This window comes from Dama dama, chromosome 18 (genome assembly GCF_033118175.1).
Source record: "Dama dama isolate Ldn47 chromosome 18, ASM3311817v1, whole genome shotgun sequence".
Classification (NCBI taxonomy): Eukaryota; Metazoa; Chordata; class Mammalia; order Artiodactyla; family Cervidae; genus Dama; species Dama dama.
Genome location: NC_083698.1, coordinates 98,911,980 through 98,932,272, shown reverse-complemented (window position 1 = coordinate 98,932,272; position 20,293 = coordinate 98,911,980). Strand labels below are relative to the sequence as shown.

The 20,293-nt window shown below is 49.4% G+C and overlaps 1 protein-coding gene across 2 annotated transcripts in view; it reads left to right on the top strand.

The window, feature by feature from the left end:
- Nucleotides 1–20,293, top strand: part of DENND2A (DENN domain containing 2A) — a 98,846-nt gene that overhangs the window by 61,619 nt on the left and 16,934 nt on the right. For both annotated transcript variants that reach the window (XM_061165930.1, XM_061165931.1), the window contains exons 6-13: nucleotides 1,490–1,583; nucleotides 1,963–2,013; nucleotides 3,116–3,303; nucleotides 7,982–8,091; nucleotides 9,305–9,374; nucleotides 10,477–10,554; nucleotides 13,709–13,849; nucleotides 15,240–15,388. In XM_061165930.1, the coding sequence (XP_061021913.1) occupies nucleotides 1,490–1,583; nucleotides 1,963–2,013; nucleotides 3,116–3,303; nucleotides 7,982–8,091; nucleotides 9,305–9,374; nucleotides 10,477–10,554; nucleotides 13,709–13,849; nucleotides 15,240–15,388 (881 nt within the window). The remainder of the gene's footprint in view (nucleotides 1–1,489; nucleotides 1,584–1,962; nucleotides 2,014–3,115; nucleotides 3,304–7,981; nucleotides 8,092–9,304; nucleotides 9,375–10,476; nucleotides 10,555–13,708; nucleotides 13,850–15,239; nucleotides 15,389–20,293) is intronic.

Here is a 20,293-nt window from a genome sequence, read left to right as displayed (position 1 = left end):
AAAATATTTTTTTCAACTTAAAAATGGCTTCTAAAGAGGCCAGTACTTCTAGTACAGAACACTTTATTTTTTTTTTTTCAGAACACTCAAAAAAAAAAAAAAAAACTTATCTCCTGTTAAAGTTCAATTATGTGACAGCCAGAGAAATGGGGTTAATGTCGTATCCTACCAGTTAGAACATGCTTGAAAAGAAGAGAAGGCCACTTCCTGGGGGTGTGCTCTCAAGGAGATGGTGGGTTAGTGAGAGCGAACAGAAAGGGCCACCACATGGCAGGGGTTTGGGGGTGAAGGCAGAGGCCTCATTCAGGTCAGGTTCCTGGTTAGGGCGAGAAGCGGACACAGAGAGTCGGCAAGGCCAGGGCTGGGCTCCCCGTCAGGAGCCAGAGGGCACAGGTGTCCAGAGATGCAGCAGGGCCGTGTCAGGAGCTCCCTGCAGAGCTGGGGGAATGGAACCCAGACCCACCATGAGGCGCCCTTGAGGAAAAGCCCCCCACTCCCTGCCAGGCCCATGCTTATAGAGAGGAACCAGCGAGCTCCTTTAGGGAATAGATCAGAAGAGCAGAGGCTAGAGATGGGTATTGGCAACTGTGCCCACCTGGGACCCATCACCCAGTTTACCATAGCACATCCTTCCTGTTCTTCCCAACATACGAAAGAATTTCAAGCTTTCCAAGGTAGCTTACAGCCAGCTCACCTTTAGCATCAGTATTTGGCTCGCCTCGATTATGCGTGGGTAGACCTCCCTTTCTCCCAACCAGGTGGAACCCAGAAAGCTGCTGCTCTTGGAAGTTACAGGGGATGCTGTAAAGCCAGGTGGGAAGTGACCCCAGGCCCTGCATCACCCAACAGCTCTGCCATAGTCAGCCTGGAGGTTGTGCCGCTTAGGAAGGTGTCTGCTGAGCGGCTCAGCTTCTGAGCACCAGGGTGGTCCTGAGAGGCCTCAGCCAGTCTGCAGGAAGGGCAGCGTGCTGGGGGCCGGCCTGACTCCCTGCTGACCCGAGCTCGGACTCAAAAGCCACGACAACCCTGCTCCCTTCCTGCCTGCTGCTCAGACGCGCTTTGGCGTGGTTCCCATGAAAGGGGCCCTGCCTGGGAACAGCTTTTTTCCTGTCTCTTCCTTTTCTTGTTTTGTTTTTGGGGCAAAGGCTCCTTCCCAAACCACACTGGGATGGCACTGTTGGAAGGGGCACAGCCATCACACTATTAGCCAGTGAAATGGCTCCCTCTGTGTCTCTGTGGGATGCATTAGATTCAGAAAACACCACCCCCCACCGGAGAGGCTGGCCATGCTCCTGACGGGTGGGTCTTCTATCTGGCCGAGAAGAATGACTAAAAGACGCCAGCGGGCCAGTGGGACGTGTCTCCCTGACCTCCTGCCCCCGGCCCTGGCCCGCCCCGGTCCTCAAAGAGAATGGGCAGCGAGGGCATCCCAGCCTCTCTCAGGGAGGAGACTGCTCACACTGGCTTCCCTTCTCCCCATGTCTGGCAGCTGGTATTGCGAATCAATGCCATCTATGAGGCCCGGAGAGGAAAGAAACGCGTGAAGAGGCTGTCCCAGTCCACAGAGAGCAACTCAGGAAAAGGTAGGGGCCCTGCCACTGTCCTCCTCCCCCAAGAATCTGAAAACAGGATCTCCCTTCCCCTCTCCTTGTCCATCCATCATGTCAAGCCCAGGGCTGCATGCTCTGACCTCAGCAGGGGAGCCACCTTCTTTGCTTAATTTGCATGGAAGGGACCAATATCTTTGACTGGATTTGCTAGAGGTACCATCTGAAGTACAGCCAAGTTAATCTGGAAACACATGCAGTTGGACAAAGACATAGTTTGTTCATGACCTTTAAACAGAAAAAAAAGAAAACAGCCCCTCTGAACTAGAACTCTCAGATTTGTGCTACCACATGGAAAAGTTTCCTGCATTAGAAAGACCCAGGTTTACAATTTTGCATTTTTTTTTTCATCTAGTGACAGATGAGAACAGCGAGTCTGACAGTGACACGGAGGAGAAGCTGAAAGGTGAGAAGAGCTGCTGGGCAGGGTGCGTGTTGGTGACTGGGAAGGTGCAGAGCTGGCCCTTCCTGCTGAGTGTGAGGGGCGGCACAGCGTCCTCGCGGGAGCTTGCTGGGCAAGGCGTGGATGTCTGAAACCGGCCAGGGTGGGCCTGTCCGGTCCCTGAGCCTCTGGCTACACTCTAGAGACTCAAGGACTCCCTGTCCCCGCACCTATCCGTTACGCTATAGGTGTTCTTTATACCTGTGAAAGGTATAGCGTGCTGGCCTGGGGCTCCAGAGACCTGGGGCCCTTGTCCTACTCCTGTAAAATGGCTCTGTGATCTGGAGGAAATCATTGAGATCCAGGGCCTCTACTTCTTCATCTGTCAAATGAAGTCGCTGAAATTATTGGTCCCTGTGGACCTAAACTTGGTGATCTCAGTCTAGGTCTCCGTGAGTTTTCCACAACTTTTCAGAACCCCAGGGCCAAGCCAGGGAACGCTGTAGTCCAGGGCTGCTCCGAGAGGTGATGGCAACCCACCCGTCTGCTCAGTGGCCCTGCCTCTTTGGCCTCTGACACCCACCTGCTCCCTGACCCGTCTCGGGAATGAGGCCGACCGCCTGCAGCGCGCAGAGCGGTGGCAGGAGAGAAGGCAGATGGGAGTTCTTGATCAGGCAGGTCTCTGCCACTTGAGTCACACGGGATGTTTACAAAGCTCCCAGCTCCGAAAGCTCTGGGGTCTGGATTTTGTCACATCCCTCAAGAGGAAAGATGAAGGAAGTGACTGAAGGGAGGAGTCCCCACCCCATCTGACACAGGAACCCAAGGGTCACTCATGCTGCTGCCCCCAGTCCAGACAGCAAACCCGTGGTGGAATGGAGGACCCACATTCCAGGCTTCTGCACCCCAGTCAGGCTGGCGGTGGGTTGCTGCTCCTAGAACTTTGGCAAGAATCCCCAGTAAAGAGCTTTGTTCTAATTTGTTAAATGTGGGAACGCTTTTGTAGGATTAGGAAAAGTACTCTGAGCTGGGAATTTCATAACCTGCCGCAGTTCTGTGTAGTTCGACACTGGGAGTGAGTCATTTTCAGGTGGTCCGCCTCTGTCTCTCTCTGCTCCCTCTCCAGCCCACAGCCAGCGCCTGGTCAATGTGAAGTCACGGCTGAAGCAGGCTCCGAGATACCCATCCCTGGACCGGGAGCTGGTCGAGTACCAGGAGAGGCAACTTTTTGAGTACTTCGTGGTCGTATCCCTGCACAAGAAGCAGGCTGGGGCTGCGTACGTGCCCGAACTCACCCAGCAGTTCCCGCTGAAGGTATGGGGTGGGCCAGGCTCCGCGGCCTGCCACGGACTGCAGCATTCTTGGGAAGATCTTACTGGGACTCATGGCTCGGGGAAGTGCAGGAGCCCAAGGAACTTCAGAATTTCAAAAATGGGTCCTAATTAAAGTATATCAATTAAAAAAAAATGCTGCTGGAGAATTTGGGAGGTCCGAGGGGTGTGTGATGCATGACAGTTCAGTTCAGTCGCTCAGTTGTGTCCGACTCTTTGCGACCCCATGAACCGCAGCCCGCCAGGCCTCCCTGTACATCGCCCACTCCTGGAGTTTACTCAGACTCATGTCCATTGACTCGGTGATGCCATCCAGCCATCTCATCCTCTGTCATCCCCTTCTCCTCCTGCCTTCAAAGCATGACTCAAGCAGGGACAGAAATACTCACTTCCTGTGGTCACTATGCTGATGGTACTGTTCTATCCACTCTGTCTGTCTCCTTATCCGGCCACATATCTCCCCAGCCCACCCTAGAAGCCTCTTCCCCATCAGCTGCACAAGGAGTGTCACATCTGTGTCCACGCTGCTCACGCCCGTGTGCCCTGTGTGCCTCTCTGTGTGTGTGTGCGCATGCAAGAATCCTGTTCTATTCTCACATGGGTCACTGCTGTGTGGATTTGGCTTTGCCATATGTTAAAGTGAAAGTCACTCAGTTGTGTCTGACTCTGCAACCCCATGAACTGTAGCCCGCCAGGCTCCTCTGTCCATGGGATTCTCCAGGCAAGAATACTGGAGTGGGTAGCCACTCCCTTTTCCAAGGTACCTTCCCCAGGGATCAAACCTGGGTTTGCATTGCAGGCAGATTCTTTACTGTCTGAGCCATCAGGGAAGCCACCCTGTATTATTAATCATGGTTCCTAAAATGAAATGGCGCACAATAAAGCCTAAAGTGGCATGGCCTATCATAGATAAGTGATCTGTAGGCTTTGGCATCAGTGATAGAGAGCTTTCATCACTTTCTGATGCAACTCAGCCAGGATTTACTGAGACTCTATTACATTCCAGCTGGTCTCTGCTTGGCCCCAGGGGATTACAAAAATGAGCAGAATGTGTTTCCTGTCCTCGGGGAGCTTCCCCTCTGACAGGAGGGCATGAGAGACTCCAGAGACTCAGGAGGTAAAGTGTGCCAGTCTCTGTCCATTGCACACAGTCCAGGTGCTCAGAGATGGAAAGAGTAGAGGTTGCTCATGTCCTGGTCCCCTCAGGGCCTCCCTTCGCTGCCACCACCCAAGCATAACCCTGGCATCTGCCAGGACCTGGCGTCCAGCTGTCCCTCTCCTCCTCCTGAGCAACCCTTCCTTCCGTCCTGCCCACTGGGGACCAGCAGAGCAGTCGCATTTAGGACAGAAATATGTGTAAGGGAGAGAAGCCATAGGCACCAGCCTTCCACATGGACACTGACTCACTTCCTCCATCTCCTCCAGGGCGATCCCTGAAAACCTCAGTGCTACTTATGCCCACGTTTAGTTGGGGACCTCACAGAGCAAGGTCCAAGACGCGAGGGACGGTCCTCTTATTTACTTCCCTCGGGGCCGAGCACAGTGTTATACATACGGTGATGCTTAGTGTTCCAGGAATAAAGTCAGTGTCCCATGAGTTAGTTAATGAACCACCCTACCTATTAAATGCTTGAGTTTCCAACATGGAATCTCCAGCCTCCTAGACATCACATTAAAACTTTTTTTTGAGTGGAAAGTTGCCTAGTCACTGTGGAAAGGGAGACTAATACAGAAATATTTAGAGAAAAAGTCATCTCCAGCCCCACAGAGGTCCTTGCTGTTGGCATTCTATTGTCTTTCTCCAGTCTTTTCTCAGAGTAGAATTTTCTTGCAAAACTGAGGTCGGACATTGTGTAATTTCCATGTCATGTTTTGTAAACCTATCATTATTTACAAACATATTTCATACAAATTCTAAAACATCATTTTTGAAATTCCAGAATACTGCATGATGTGGGTATACCCTGATCTATTTAGCAACTCTTTTTCTGTTGGAAATGCATCTTGCTGCCAGCTTTTCTTTAGGTGTTTATCTTTAATATTCTGGTGATCATTCTTTGTAGGCATTTTTGCATGCCAGGCTACTATAAATATCTCCTTGCCTTCACCTGCTTCCTCTATCGGAAGCCCCTTTTTCATCTTCTTTCTCCTCATTTTTAACTCTTTTTCTTGAGTTTTATCCCCCACTCCTATAGGCACCTTGATCAAGGTTTCACCTCCATATTTGTGCACTGGCAATCATGCCTGCCATATTCTATTAAAATGCTTGACACCTCACAGTTATCTTTCATGACACCTCACAGAGATCAGGCTGTTTCCCAGCCATCTACGATTGATTGTATTTGTAAGAGAGCTCTCTGTGTGTCTCTTCCTGTAAATGTGCCCCTGTGTGTGTCCGAGCACTTATGTGCACATATGGGTTGATAACTCGTATGTTGATGACCGTGTGTATGTGCATACATGTGTATATGTATATTTGTGGGTGTCGTGCATGTGGTCCGAGGGCAGGTGTGTTCAGGTGGTGACTGGGCCATGTTGAAAGCACTGGAACTCACTTTCCTATAAGGCTTGCTCTTCAGTTCTCTAATTAATGCTGTTTCCACTATGGGAAAATGTCATTGTTCCTTCCTTTTGTATTATTTGTTGTTTGGGGTCCATCACCCTATGGTGATTAACGATCCCTTCCAACAAGTACACCCGGCTGATATTTCCTTCTTTGCAAGACTGTCCGAGGGTAATCAAAAACTATTGCTTTGGCAACAGCCTGAGCTAGTGAATTGTCAACTCAAAGACCGTTCCAGTGGCAGTTGGAATCTTCTGAGTCATGGATGGAAGAAAGAACCATTATACAGTAAAGAAAGAGTGACTGTTTATTCTGAAGAAGACTGAAGAACAATTAATGACTGGCTTCAAGTCTACATATGGTGACTGTGTTTCATTCATCGATAGTTGTCTCAAGCATTAATGTTATATTAGTAGCAGCTTTAGTTAAATTTGATCTGGCCAAATAAGGATCATTCTAGAAGTGGGTTTTCAAGTTGAAAGCCATCAGCCCAGTGTTCTATTCCTTTGGATGCTCTCTTCAGAGACCTCTCCTCTCTGATGTTTCATGGCCTTGGGAAGGCTTGTAGATCCTCTGTGAAGGAGTCCCATTGGCCAACAGACCTCAGAAACTGCAAGACTGGTTTAAGGTGGTGCTGTGCTAGGTTATGTCACTCGTGTCCGGTTCTTTGCAACCCTGTGGACTGTAGCGTGTCAAGGTCCTCTGTCCATGGGATTCTCTAGGCAAGAATGCTGGATCGGGCTGCCATTTCCTTCTCCAGGGGATCTTCTTACCCAGGGGTCATACCTGAGTCTCTTAAAAAGTCTCCTGCTTTAGCAAGCAGGTTATTTACCACTAGGGCCACCTGGGAAGCCCAGGTTTAAGGTGGAGGCCAATGGAAAGATATGAGAAATAAGAAATTATGGACAATGGTATAGAAAGACTTTAAGTTAGATGTTACAGTTTCCTAATTTTAGAAATTCACACTCCACTCAGTTCAAGTAGCTGATATTTTAGGTGACTGAAGGCAATTTTATCATGGTTTATTTTTTCTTTAACTGTTTATAAGGAAAATGTAACAAGTGTAAACCTATCAACAACAACACAACAGAAAGCCAACAATTCTTCCCAGCACTTTAGAAGTACCAATTTATACGCAAACTATGCTAATTATAAACTATTTTTTTCCCCAAACTTTATACCTAGGTATAGAGTGCCTTTTTTTTTCAGTTGAGGCAAAAAAAAACACATGGCATAAAATTCAGCATCCCAACATCTCCAGGTGTATAGTGCAGTGTGGTTAACTACAGGTGCATTGCTGTCCAACAGATTCCCCAGAATGGAGTGCTTTTTAAAGCAGATACCCATTCAGACACAGAACAAGCAGAGTCATGACTTTAAATATAATCTCTAAGTCCAGACTTCATCCATTCATTCCATTTTGAAGTGAGATGATATTCCTACAGTCTGTGATGTGTCAGATAAATCAGAGAGCAAGAAGTCAGAGATTAAGATCATTTTGAGTCTTTCCTAGATTCCATTCTAGCTGTGTGATCATGGACAAATCACTTAACTTCTCTGGGCTTATTTCCTTCTCTCTAAAAGTCAGCCTGGCATCTAGTTTTCCTTTAGTTCTGATATTCCTTTAGTCCTGAAATGAATTAAATTTCACTGTATAACGTAATTTAGCTGGATGGATTCACTAAGAAGGGCTGTAAAACATCTCTGCCAAGATCGAAGAGGGCCGGCTTTGCCTGGGTCCAGACATCAGAAGAATAGATTTGCAGCTCTGCCTTGCAGATTTGTGAGTCTCTGATTCGGAAGCCATTGCTATGACAGCTCTTCCTTATTGATTAAAATGCTTATATTTCAGAATGTTAGGCATAGAGAACATTTCTCTAAAGCACGCTGTTTTCTTCTCCTTGCTCCCACGTAAGACTATAGTTGACACTACCCTGAGGGAGAAAATAGCTTAAGCCTGAGCTGCAAGCCCTCCTCAGCATGGAGGTTAAGGCGACAGTTATGACTTCAGGGCCGTGGGGGCTGTGCGCCTGTCGAGCATCTGTCTTGCTCACGCTGGGGCTTATTCTCCAACCTCCTCTCACCCTTCTCCCTGCAGCTGGAAAGGTCGTTCAAGTTCATGAGAGAAGCTGAGGACCAGCTGAAGGCTATCCCCCAGTTCTGTTTCCCCGATGCCAAGGACTGGACTCCGGTCCAGCAGTTTACCAGGTATGTGCTGGCGTCTCCCCACCCTCCCCCCACCCCGCCAAGACTAAAGGGAGAGCTCGAGAGAGGTCATCGATGGCAGACCCCATACGTCAGTCAGTCCTACTGGTAAGTAATCCTGACAGACTCGAGTGTATAAATTTCCCCCACGAGTGTTTGTAAAGCATGCCTGAAGACAAGACTCATTTTGCCAAATGTGCAGGTTCTCAGACCTCCCACTCCATCTTGGAATGTGTTTCATAAGCTGACATGATGGGCAATAAGGTAATTTGTAGTGTAAGACCTTGTCCAGTGCTGTGAAAATACTTCTTCAGCAACACATCCAGCCGTTACTCAGATTGTGATCAAGTTTAAATTTCTGCTTGTAACCCATGTTGTTGGGTGGAAATATTTTATCAGAGGTCTCAACAACTCACCAAACTCAGGAGGCTCCAAATCCTGTGTTCGAGAGACACTGAATACCTTGAAGTTGGTCCAGCAGTCTTTAAGGACTGTCACAGCCTCGGTACCCAGGAGAGATGCCCCATGGGCAGCTCCAGGAAGGGCACCACCACTGCCTACTGCTACCCAGCTCCCCCCACCCCCGCTCCCCAGTCTTGAGTCACTCCCGGGCTCACCCCAGGAGAGGACCAGTGACCACTGTGTCTGTTCGATGGGATGGCCCAGGTGATAGGATTATATGAGGGCTGAGGGTGGAAAGAAAAGTCCTCACTTCCTCTCAGGACACAGCGACACTTGAGATCCCCATGTCCCTGAAAGAGACTCTGGAGCCACAGCCCAGAAATGGACGGGTGGGACAGGGAGCTGCGCTTTTTGACAGCCTCCTCCTGAATGTCCCCTGGTGGCTCAGCACAATGTGACTTTTGTTCTGTTTTGTAACACACTTCCTCTCCTTTTTCCAGTTGCTTTAGATGTAAAGTTAGGTTGTCTATTCGATGTTTTTCCTGTTTCTTGAGGTAGGATTGTATTGCTATAAACTTCCCACTTAGAACTGCATCCCATAGGTTTTGAGTTGTCCTGTTTTCAGTGTCATTTGTTTCTAGAAATTTTTTGACTTCCCTTTTGATTTCTTCAGTAACCTGTTGGTTATTTAGAAACGTGTTGTTTAATCTCCATGTGTTTGTGTTTCCTACAGTTTTTTTCTTGTAATTGATATCTAGTCTCATAGCACTGTGGTCGGAGAGTAACACATTCCCTTTCATTTTCCCAACCACAGTGAAACATTCTCCTTTGTCTTAACTGGAGAAGATGGGAGCAGAAGGTTTGGTTATTGCCGAAGACTGCTGGTCAGTACCCCCTGTTCTCGGGCGGTGAGAGCTCCATGCGGAGCCCCCACTGGCTTCCTACGGCCTCATTCTCCACAGGCCACAAGAGAAGGACAGGATGTGGAGCAAGTTCGTCAGGGCCATTAAACACAGGGAGGAGTGTTTGGGGGTCCACATGAGCCTCACTGTGGATGGAAACACTGTCTGCCCCCCTTGGAAAGAAAATTCTTTCTCCACTGTTTTCCCTGCCAAATAAATGACCATCCTCCCTTAAGGCAGGTGTCCTCTCTAATAAAGTGTGCTCAACAGACTCTGAGAGCTTACAGAGAGCTTTCATAATAGTGGTAAGGGCCGAAGAAGGATGGTTTTACTGTTCATGACACAAATAATTTAAGTGTTTCCTTCAGAACATGAACCTTTAAAAGTCAGACACTTACTTCAGTGAGATGATCATGCCAAAACATTTTAGAACTTGTCTTTTTGAGGCCCATTTTTGGGAATACCTTCAGTAGTGGCAAATCATTTTCCACTGAGAGCATATTTTAGTCTTATTATACACAGGCTAATATAGTCAAGAATAATGTGTGGCACATAGTGGCTGCTCAGTAAATATTTGTTGAGTTAGTGAATAAAAAAAGTATGGATAATAATTGAAAAAGTTAAGTGGGATAATAAATTCTGTTACTATAATTACTTTGGAGTTTAAGTTTTGAGATTGTTTTCCTTTTTTGTTTTGAAAATTAATAGTTTCCAAAAAGGGTTTTTAGAAATGATTTCTCATTTGGAGTTATTATAATTTATAAGGAATAAATAATTTCCTTGAGAAAAACCACAGTGATATGAGTAAACAAGATTCCTCATTTTATGGTTCTGTAGGCCACATTGAGCACCTACTGTGTGCACAGAACTCTTGATTTGGTCCCTTTAGGAGAATTTTAACACATGTCTACATAACCAGAAGTGGTTCCACCTGTAAGACGGGGTATTGGTAACTGCTTACCTTCTTGATTTTCAAAAACTCTGGTGTGTGGAAACAGTTGGCACCATGTTAAAAAACATCTGGGGTCTTTCCTCCCCTGAGATTGGTCACACTCATAATCTCCTTGTGTTTCACTCCCAAAAGCCTGGTGGCAAAGGAAAGCGTCTCCCCGAAGTTTACTGCATCGTGAGCCGTCTGGGATGCTTCAGCCTCTTTTCAAAGGTGAGGACTTGGACCCCAGAGAAGGGAGGGAGTGCATGGGAGTTACAGGGCCCAGGAGGACTCAGAAGACACCCCAACTCCCAGGACTTTTTATCTTCTTATTCCTGCACCTGTTTTCCTTGCCACTTCCTCCTCCTCCTTTCCTTGAGCCTCACTAAGATAAAATCACTGGGACAGGAAATGAGTGGATGAAGGTTGTGGCCCAGAAAGTGAGGGAGGGGAAAAGGACAAACTAATTGCAGTTGAGGATGGAGGGGCAAAGGCTCTCCCCAGAATGTTCCATGTGTTTTACCTTCCCTCTCTTACGCATTATCCTTTGTCACATTATGTGTTGTATATGTGTGTGTTGTGTGTGTATCTGTTGTGTGTGTGTGTGTGTGATTTGTTATTGTAAGACTACTCTAAGTCTGTCAAAGTGAAAGTGAAGGTCACTCAGTCGTGTCCAACTCTTTGCGACCCCATGAACTATACAGTCCACAGAATTCTCCAGGCCAGAATGCTGGAGTGAGGAGCCTTTCCCTTCTCCAGGGGATCTTCCTAACCCAGGGATCGAACCCAGGTCTCCCACATTGCAGGCGGATTCTTTACCAACTGAGCTATCAGGGAAGCCCTCTGTCAAAATCTTAGTATAATTTGGCCCTCCTTTTTGGAAAATGAAGCAATATATCAGGATGTAGGATTTGCCATGGTGAATTGGCTCAGCCACCCCAGTATTCTGGATTGGTGTGTAGGAGATAATTACTATGCTGTCTGATGCCAATCTCAAAATTTAGGTATAACTCAACATTTGTTTCTTCTGTTAACGAGACATAAATATATAATCTATACATGTATTTTAAGTCCTTAAGCACGTATTTCAGTCCGAGCTTTCTTAAGTTCACATAAGCTACATTGCTACATCATGGGCAGAGCAAGCGAATATCCTAACATACTCCTGTGATGCACAATCCTGCATTTTCATGTCAGTTTTGTGACTGGGAATTTTTTAAGAATATAGTGTGAATACTTGCCAATGACCACACAGCAAATATTCAGCATAGAACCATAGACAGAGCTTTGGCTAACTGATTCCAAGACCTCAGGCTATTTCTAGGTGAGGGACAAGGACCATGATGGCAAATTGTCCTTTAGTATAGACAAAGGGATAATGGGTAAGAACAGCTCTCAGAATCTCTGAAGAAAGCATAAGTATTGTTGGAATGATGCTGTCAAACCACAGTGGCTTAAAGCAGCTACCATTGACTCCCACGGAGGGGCAGGGCTCTGGGGTTCTGCTCTGCTGGACTCCGTGGCTCACTCACTGTTGTGCTGCTGGTAGGCTGGGGGTTGGCTGGTCCAGGCTGGCTGGGCTGTGCTTCAGCTGCAAGTCTGGATGCAGGTCTGTCACCCCCTGAGACAGGAAGCAAGCCGTCCTACGCATGCAGAGGGAGGCAAGCAGAAACACATAAGGCAAGTTTCTGCTTGCCTCCCAAGCTCTGGGCTTAACACTGGCACACGGTCACTTCTGCCTCATCCTGCCTGCCCAGTGGTCCTCAACTTTTTTTCATTATTGTTCTAGTGAGCAGCCTTTTTAGATATTTTTTTTTCCTCAATTGCCTCTCCTCCCCGTGAAATTATTTTTAACTTTTTGTCATATTATTTTCTTTTTACTGTGCTAAAACATACATAACATTAACTTAACCATTTCAGTCATTTTTAGGTGTACAATTGATTGGCATTATGTTTATTCACTTTGTTGTACCACCATCTATCTCCAGAACTCTTTCATTTCTCCCCAGACTAAAATTCAGTGCCCATTAAACCCTAACCCTCTGTCCTCTCCTCCCCCAGCCCCTGGCAACCACCACTCTACTCTACTTTCTGTCTCTTTTATGAATTTGACTCGAGGATCTCATGTAAGTGGAATCATATAATATTTGTCCCTTTTGTGTCTGGCTTATTTCACTTAGCAGCATTTTCAAAATTCATCCATGTTGTAGCAGGTGTCAGTATTTTATTCCATCATATTGAATAATATTCCATTATATACGTAACACATTTTGCTTATTATTCGTAAGTTAATGTGTGTTTAGGTTATTTCCTTTTTTGGCTACTATGAATAATGCTGCCTTGAGCATTCATGTTCAAGTTTTCGTGTGAACATGTTTTCATTTCCATTGGTTAAATACCTAGGAGTGGATCTGCTGGGTCATATATGTTTAATTTTTGAGGAGCTTCCAGACTATTTTCAAAAGAAAAACTTCACTAGTTTACATTTCCATCTGCAGTGTATGAGGGTTCCAATCTCTCCACTTCCTCACCAACACCTGTTAACCTGTTTTTTTTATTACAGTCATCCTAATGGCTGTCAAGTGGTATCTCATTGGTTTTTGTTTGTGTTGTCCTAATGGCTTCCCCCCAGAGAAAATTCAGTTCCATAGATATATCACATACCTGTTTATGTACTTTGGCCCCTTGCTGCTGCTGCTGCTAAGTCGCTTCAGTTGTGTCCGACTCTGTGTGACCCCATAGACAGCAGCCCACCAGGCTCCCCCGTCCCTGGGATTCTCCAGGCAAGAACACTGGAGTGGGTTGCCATTTCCTTCTCCAATGCATGAAAGTAAAAAGTGAAAGTGAAGTCGCTCAGTCGTGTCCGACTGTTCGCGACCCCATGGACTGCAGCCTACCAGGCTCCTCCGTCCATGGGATTTTCCAGGCAAGAGTACTGGAGTGGGTTGCCATTGCCTTCTCCCACTTTGGCCCCTTAGAAGGGCACAAACCCTCACGATACCTAAGTTTTTTCACCAACCCCAAACCAATTTTTACCTCCTTGTGGGGGCGCTATTCTTCCCATGGAGAACGTATATTATAGTCAATGTCACAGGGGTATGCAAACTGACAAACAGGACAGTTTTCAAAGTCAAGGGGGCCAGGAACTAGACTTCGCCCTTTAAGTGGGAGAAATTGCAGACTCACATGGAAAAAGAGTGGCTGCAGAGAGGGTGAATCTGGTCTTAATGCACAAGGTGAAAGAGACTGTAGGTTTGGCCTGATGAGGACCCCCAGGCTTCCCCACGGTTCCTCAGCCTTGGTGGCAGGCCCCCTTCATCTGGAAGACAGCTGCACCTCGCAGCCTGACTTCAGGGTAGCTGAGCTGCTTTTCTGTCCCTTACAGATCTTGGATGAGGTGGAAAAACGACGAGGCATCTCTCCTGCCCTGGTCCAGCCTCTCATGAGGAGCGTTATGGAAGCCCCCTTCCCAGCCTTGGGCAAAACCATTGTGGTCAAGAACTTCTTGCCCGGATCAGGAACTGAGGTACGCCGTCGGAGTCCTCTCCTGTCCCAGGGGCGTAGCCCTGACAGTGATTGGGTCCCAGTGATCCCATGGGCTGGCTTCAGTGGGCTGTCAGATTCAGTGGTGGCCTCTTGCTCCTCAAGCCGGCCCAGATCATCCATCTGTGAGAGAATCATAAATTCCACCCTAAGTCCAGTCCATCCATTGGTTGCTGGAGGAGAGAACTGTGCCAGGGCAGTGAACATCTTCAGCTTCTCTTAATAGCCCACCACCTTCATAAATCATATTTGAACCTTTTTAGGGTTTTGATCTATATCACCGCTACCACTTAATATGCAAAGCAGATTCTTTTCAGGGAAGACAAACTCAGGTGCTACTTTTTATTCATCCCAGACTTTGAAGTATGTCCCTTTTCTTGGCTGGGTGGGATTTGATACCAGAGCTTGTTTTCATCTTCCTGTCCTTGTATGTGACCCGTTTAGCCTTGCGTCTCCAGTTCTAAACGCCCTCTGAAAAGCAGGTCACCTCTGGGGACAGGGGAGGACAAGGATGTGTCTGGGATATTCTGGAACTGCTCAACTTCCCAGCACAGAGAGCAGCGGTCTCTCTGCTGCTGGAGAATCCTAAACCACCCCATATGGATGCAGGTGACTTGGGCATGGGGAAGTTAACCTTAGTGAGCCCCGCTGTCCAGGCAGCACCAGGCCGGTGCCATGCTGAGAGCAGAAGCCAGGTTCTGCTCGCCACGAAGAGCATGCTCGTGAGTAGTGACTTGAGATGAACTCAGGAACATGCCGACAAGTCCAGAGGGAGGAGATATGTGCACAGTATGCATACAAGCTGAAAGAGCCATCCCTGGGGAGGGGTTGGAACGGGGTCGAGTTCATTAAGAATTGCCTTGTTAAAAAAAAAAAAAAAGAAAGAAAAAAAAAATAACAAAAAAGAATCACCTTGTAGAGGAGGGGAGGCTTGAAAGAAGTGCTTGGAGCTGCTGGTCCTTCTTTGTGAGCCTGTGAGTGCCTTGTGAGATCAGACGCTCTGCTGTGGGACTGCAAGGGACCAGCCCTCAAAACCCCCTGTGGGGGCTCACATGTGTCATCGATGGGGTGGGAGGGGGCGGGCTCCAGCCATCATGGCCCGAGGGGCTCTGGTTCTGTGTCCTGTCTCCCCAGCTCCACACAAACTACCCTCACATGCAGCAGTGAGACTGAGTCCCTACCAAACATACCTCCTTTCCCAGTCCCCTGCCATCTTTCTTTCCCCAGTCCCTTTGGTTTTCCTGTTTTCGTCTCCCTCCTCCCCTGGCAGTGGGCCTCTCTGCTGAGGACCACAGAGCCCCAGGCCTGCCCGGTGCGTGAGAGCCCTGGCTGACCAGGCGGGCCCCCCTCATGCCACTCGTGTTCCCCGACAGGTGATTGAACTGTGCCGTCCTCTGGACTCCCGGCTCGAACACGTGGACTTTGAGTCTCTCTTTTCCTCTCTCAGCGTCCGACACCTGCTCTGCGTTTTTGCCTCCCTGCTCCTGGAAAGGAGGGTCATCTTCATCGCAGACAAGCTCAGGTAGCAAACCTTGGCAACTTCCGCTGCAGTGTTTGCACGACAGTCAGTCTCGCACTGTCTCTAAAGTGTGTGCGTGACGGTCAGTCTCGCACGGGGTGGAACCTGTAGCCGGGGATGGCCTGGAGTTCAGAGGCAGCTCCTCTGCGGAAGGAGTGAGAGTCAGCGGCCGCTGAGGCTGGAGGCTTGTGAGGCCCCCGAGTTGAGTAAAGCGGGCTGAGCCTGCCCCTCTGCACTCTGCTCATCTGGTACTTGGCCGGCTGTCCACTCATTCTGCTAGGTGCTGGGCACCCTACCACGTGCTGGGGAAGCGGGGAAAAGACACAGCGCTGTGCTTCAAGAGGCCTCAGTCCGGCGGGGGGATGGAGAAGTAAACAGACCACCCAGTACTGTGCTGTAAAGGCCGACTCGAGGCAGAGCGTTCTCATTTGTGGACGAGTTCCCTGCATCTTAAGGCCAAGAGCATGTTCCAGGCAAAAGGAGCTGTCAGTACAGCGGCAGGGAGAGGGGAGGCCAAGGGTTCCTTCAGGAACTGCGAGCCGCTCAGTGTGGTGGAACCGAGGGGAGAGCCAGGAACTGGCAGAGGCGGGCAGGGCCCGGCTCCCGGGAGGGCCACAGGACCAGGCGGGGGCACAGACAGAGCCAGAGGCGTGCCAACAGAATCCACGCACAGAGACCCGCAGCCCAGCGGGGTGCACCCACATCCCAGTGGTCACATTCGGTAATTGGCAAAGCCCAGGTCACGAATCAAAGAAGATCCTGAAGAAGATGCAGATAAGGGTTGGGGTTAATTCTGAACTTTAAAAAAAAAAAAGAATTCTTGGCATTTTCATCGTTTCAAATCAGAGCCTTCCTCACTTTGGAACTGAGGGCGCAGAGGCGCAAGTGGTGGCTGCTGCTCCAGGGAGGGCTGAGACGTGGGTCCTGGCTCGAGATGAGCCGGCCAAGCGGGAGGGGCCAGCTGAGAGTCCATCTGGAAAGAAGCCGTGCCAAAAACATGTAAAAATCGGTTTGGAGAGGAAATAATGACTCTCGACTCTAGAAAACAAAAGGGAAGAAGAAGAAAAGGGAAGGAAGAGTGCAAAGGACAAAGCGTGTGAATGTAGGGTCCATCCAGAGGCGTGGTGGGAGATGGAATCCAGCCCTGTCTCCACTGCAGCCCATCTGGTCACCTTGCTCACGCTCGGTCGCTGGACCGCAGCCACTGGGCTCCTCCTAGGCTGCCCCCGGCCTGCCTGAGAGTTAGCTATTCACGTTCAATGTCACAGTTATTGTACTCTCTGAGCACTCTTGTCGGCAGGCCCTGCCTCTAGCCTGCAGCTGGTGCTGTGGGCAGCTCTCCAAGATCCCCAGGCACTGGGGGATTCAGACCAGAGAGTTCTCAAGGTGGGGGTCTGCAAGCTGAGGATGAGGGATAACCCTTCCGTGACCAGGATCAGATTTCACCAGTGCTCTAGTGACTCTCTGTATTCTCTGGAAGCCCCACCATCCCCCACTCTCCACCGTATTTTTAGTTGTCGGATTCTCAGGCTTTCCTTGGGAGGAGGGGAAAGTGATGGATCTCCGAAGGACCCAGGTCAGGAGTGGAAGGCCCTCCAGGGAGTGAAGATGGGGCAAACAGTCCCGAGGGGTACTTGCTTCTGATTTAAAGATGTCAGGCTCAGGAAGGGTCCAGCCTGCCCAAATATCTGAGAAGATGGACGTGACAAGAGGAGCAGGGGACCAGGGCCTGTGGCCCCCCGCTCTAACCCAGGCTTTCTTCAGGCGGGAAGGAGAAGGGATAATATCATCTATTTTTGTCAAAAAGGGACAATGAAAAGAGAAGGTGGGAACAGAAAGGGAGGGAGCCACATCAAAGACAGAGGCATTAAAAAAAAAAAAAAAAGACAGAGGCATCCCTGAAGGGCAGCAGTGGGCATATGTCAGAGGCTTCGGGTGCCAAGACACCCAGAAGGGCTTAGGACAGAGACCTCTGGGGAAGGACTTGGCCACTCCACCATGTCCTTGGAGAGACTTCTGGGTTGACAGGTGGGACTCACACAAAGGTGTTGTCATGAGAGACAATGAAAGGAACCCCTCCCTGAGCATGGGGCCTGCCCACTGCCGGGTATTGCTCAGTCCTCCCAGCCCCCTCCCCTCCTGCCCTGGCAGGAGACAAGTCACTGCAGTGGTCTGATTGGAGGGACTTTGGGGTTTCTGTCATCACCCTGCCTCCCAGGGTGCCTGGCGCTCTGCCCTGAGAGATTTAGTCTCTTGGAGCAGCAAACACCCACAAGAGGGTAAGATGCCAGCCGTGGCTGCAAGATGCTGTTCTTGCCGTAAGGCTGTTACTGCCCACTGGCTGTTTTCTTTTGCAGCAGCTGCCAGCCGTGGGGCACTGAGGAGGTAGGATTTTTGTCGGGTGGTGAGGGCGGGGATGTGGATAACTTGGGTGCCCTCTTTGGATCCGGAGCCAGTGTGTGCATGTGCACGCATGTGTGTATGAAATACTGAAATTACATTGCAGACCCTTTACGACATTCAGGCTGGCACGTCCTATCCCATGGGAGGGGACTTCCCAGCCAGCAGGGAGGCCTGAACATCCTCAGCTGCTGGCCCTGGGTTTCCTCATTTAGGAAACAAGGGCTCCTCCATGCCCAGCCACTCAGAGCTCTGAATTGCTAGGGCTCCGGTGTCTCATTGTCCCCAGAAGTAGCCCGTGATTGTCACATTACAAATGGCTTCAAGTGTTCTCTCTCTCGCTCAATAAATTTGCTTTTCAGCCAGCACTAGTTAAGTGCAGATCTGAAGAGGCTGGAAAAGAGAGAAAGGCCCTGAGAGCGCTGAAGCAGAAAGCACAGTGTGCGTGAACCTAATGCAAACAGCAACAGCTGAGCCCTGAGGGAACCCAGGAGCCAGCTGCCCTGGGCCAGGCTCCTCCATTCTCTCAGCCTCTCGAGAACTCCATCAGTTCGGTTCTGTTAGCAGGAGACTAACTTGCCTGGAAAATCCCATGGACAGAGGAGCCTGGTAGGCTACAGTCCATGCGGTCGCAAAGAGTCGGACACAACTGAGTGACTTCACTAACTAACTAACTAAGAAGCACACGGAAGTGAAGTCACTTTGCTCAAGGAAGGGGTCAGTGGGAGAGCTGGGATCAGACAGGGGTAGCTGGCTGCAGAGAAGACGAGGGGGCCAGTAGGCGGCGTGGTCTGGGTGGGGTGGAGGAGTATCTGTGAGGCTGTCTGTCTACACAGATACATAGTAACAGTCTTTTTAAAAACGTGCCCTCACAACCTGCTCTGTGCTTGGCAGGCCAGCCAGAATTGTCTCCTGAGGAAGCTCAGACATCTGTGCTTTTCTCTCCAGGGCCCACCCCCACCCACCCTTCCAGCCGGGACCCCGTGAGGCAGGTGGCTGAGGGAACATCCAGAGTCTCTCCCAGCTCTGACCTTCTCTGAGTCCATGGGCTGGGGTGCCCCAGGTGTCTGCCACACCCCTTGATCTCTGCCCACCCAGCAGTCTTGGTCCCAGACCTGCTGAAGTACCCTGCCCCCATTCCTGACCCAGGACTCATCCGTCTCAGGCATCCTGTGCTTTCCAGTGTCCCAGGGGACAACCACTTCCTCTGCCCAGCTGTGTGATTCCCATGAGACCCCTTCAGCTCAGATGCTCTGGGATTCTACCCTCAAGTGGCCCACTACTCTCCCAGGGGGTCTGATTCAGTAGAAACCATCTCGATAGCATTTTCCTGAGAGTGCTTCTAAATGTAGGCGCTTCAGGACGGTGAGGTGCTGAGGTAACTAACTGTGAGTGCCCTTCTAACACCCCACTTAACTGTATCTGGGTTGAAGATAAATAAATATACCCCATGTTACGAACCCACTCTCCTACTCCCAGGCCTCTGCGCTAGCTTTTGCTCAGAAGTCAGGGCACCATCTGTACCTCCTCTTGCAGCTTTAACTGCTTTCTTCTGAGGGGGCCTCAGCGCAGCCTCCTCTTTGGGGGTCTCTCTGACCCTCAGACTTACCCCCTCCCCTAACAAAGAGCCCACACAGGAAGTCTGGCTCACCTGTGAAACAGGGACCTAGCTAATGATCAGAGCCCAGAAACACCGCCAGAGAACATGGTGCATGTGAAGTTACTGAGTGAGAAAGCCAGAACCCATGTTCTCTTCTCCAGCCTGCTCCACCTAAGGGGTTCCTCTGGGAGGAATCAGCCTCCACCTACTCCTGATTTTGGGGAAAGTAGTTCTAGGGAACTGAAGCATTCTTCAGCTCGGCCATGACAAACCAGTGGCTGGCTGCAAGTCGTCTGACCTGGAAGTCTCTGAAGAAAGCCTTCAGCCTAAGTTTAGCCAGTGCTTTCACCCTCACCAGCGGGCACCACTTGCTCTCTACGGGCTGTGCATGCCCTGATTTCTAGCCCTGCTCAGCTGGAAGTAGAAGTAGGCTGCCGCAGGTTCCCATCTGTAGCCCCCCCATCTTCTCAAGGCCATGGAGCAGGGCATGAGAACAGGGCACGCCGCAGACTCAGTGAGTGGCCCTGTGACATCCTGGGCTGAACGTTAGCCTGCCAGAGGCCTGTGGTCGCTGCCACCAGCACCCTCGCCCACACACAGTTCATTTCCTCATCGTTGGAAGTGCGTCTGCCCACTGCAAGAGGAAATAGCTGGGAGTTGTGGCAAATATTGTATGAGTTATAAAAGGGTTTTAAGTGGAGCCAAAAATCTATCAAATTTAGAATAACATTCTTGCTCCGTTTCATCTTTACGGTGGACGTTGAGTGTTTCTTAAGGCTCTGTCAAGCCAAAGTTTAGCAGATGGGAAAGAAAGAATGTTGTTGTGATCGCTTGTTCTGTTGTCATAACAACCTAAATAAATATTTCCCTATACCCCTTTCCTCATTTCCCTGATGATAAACATTTTG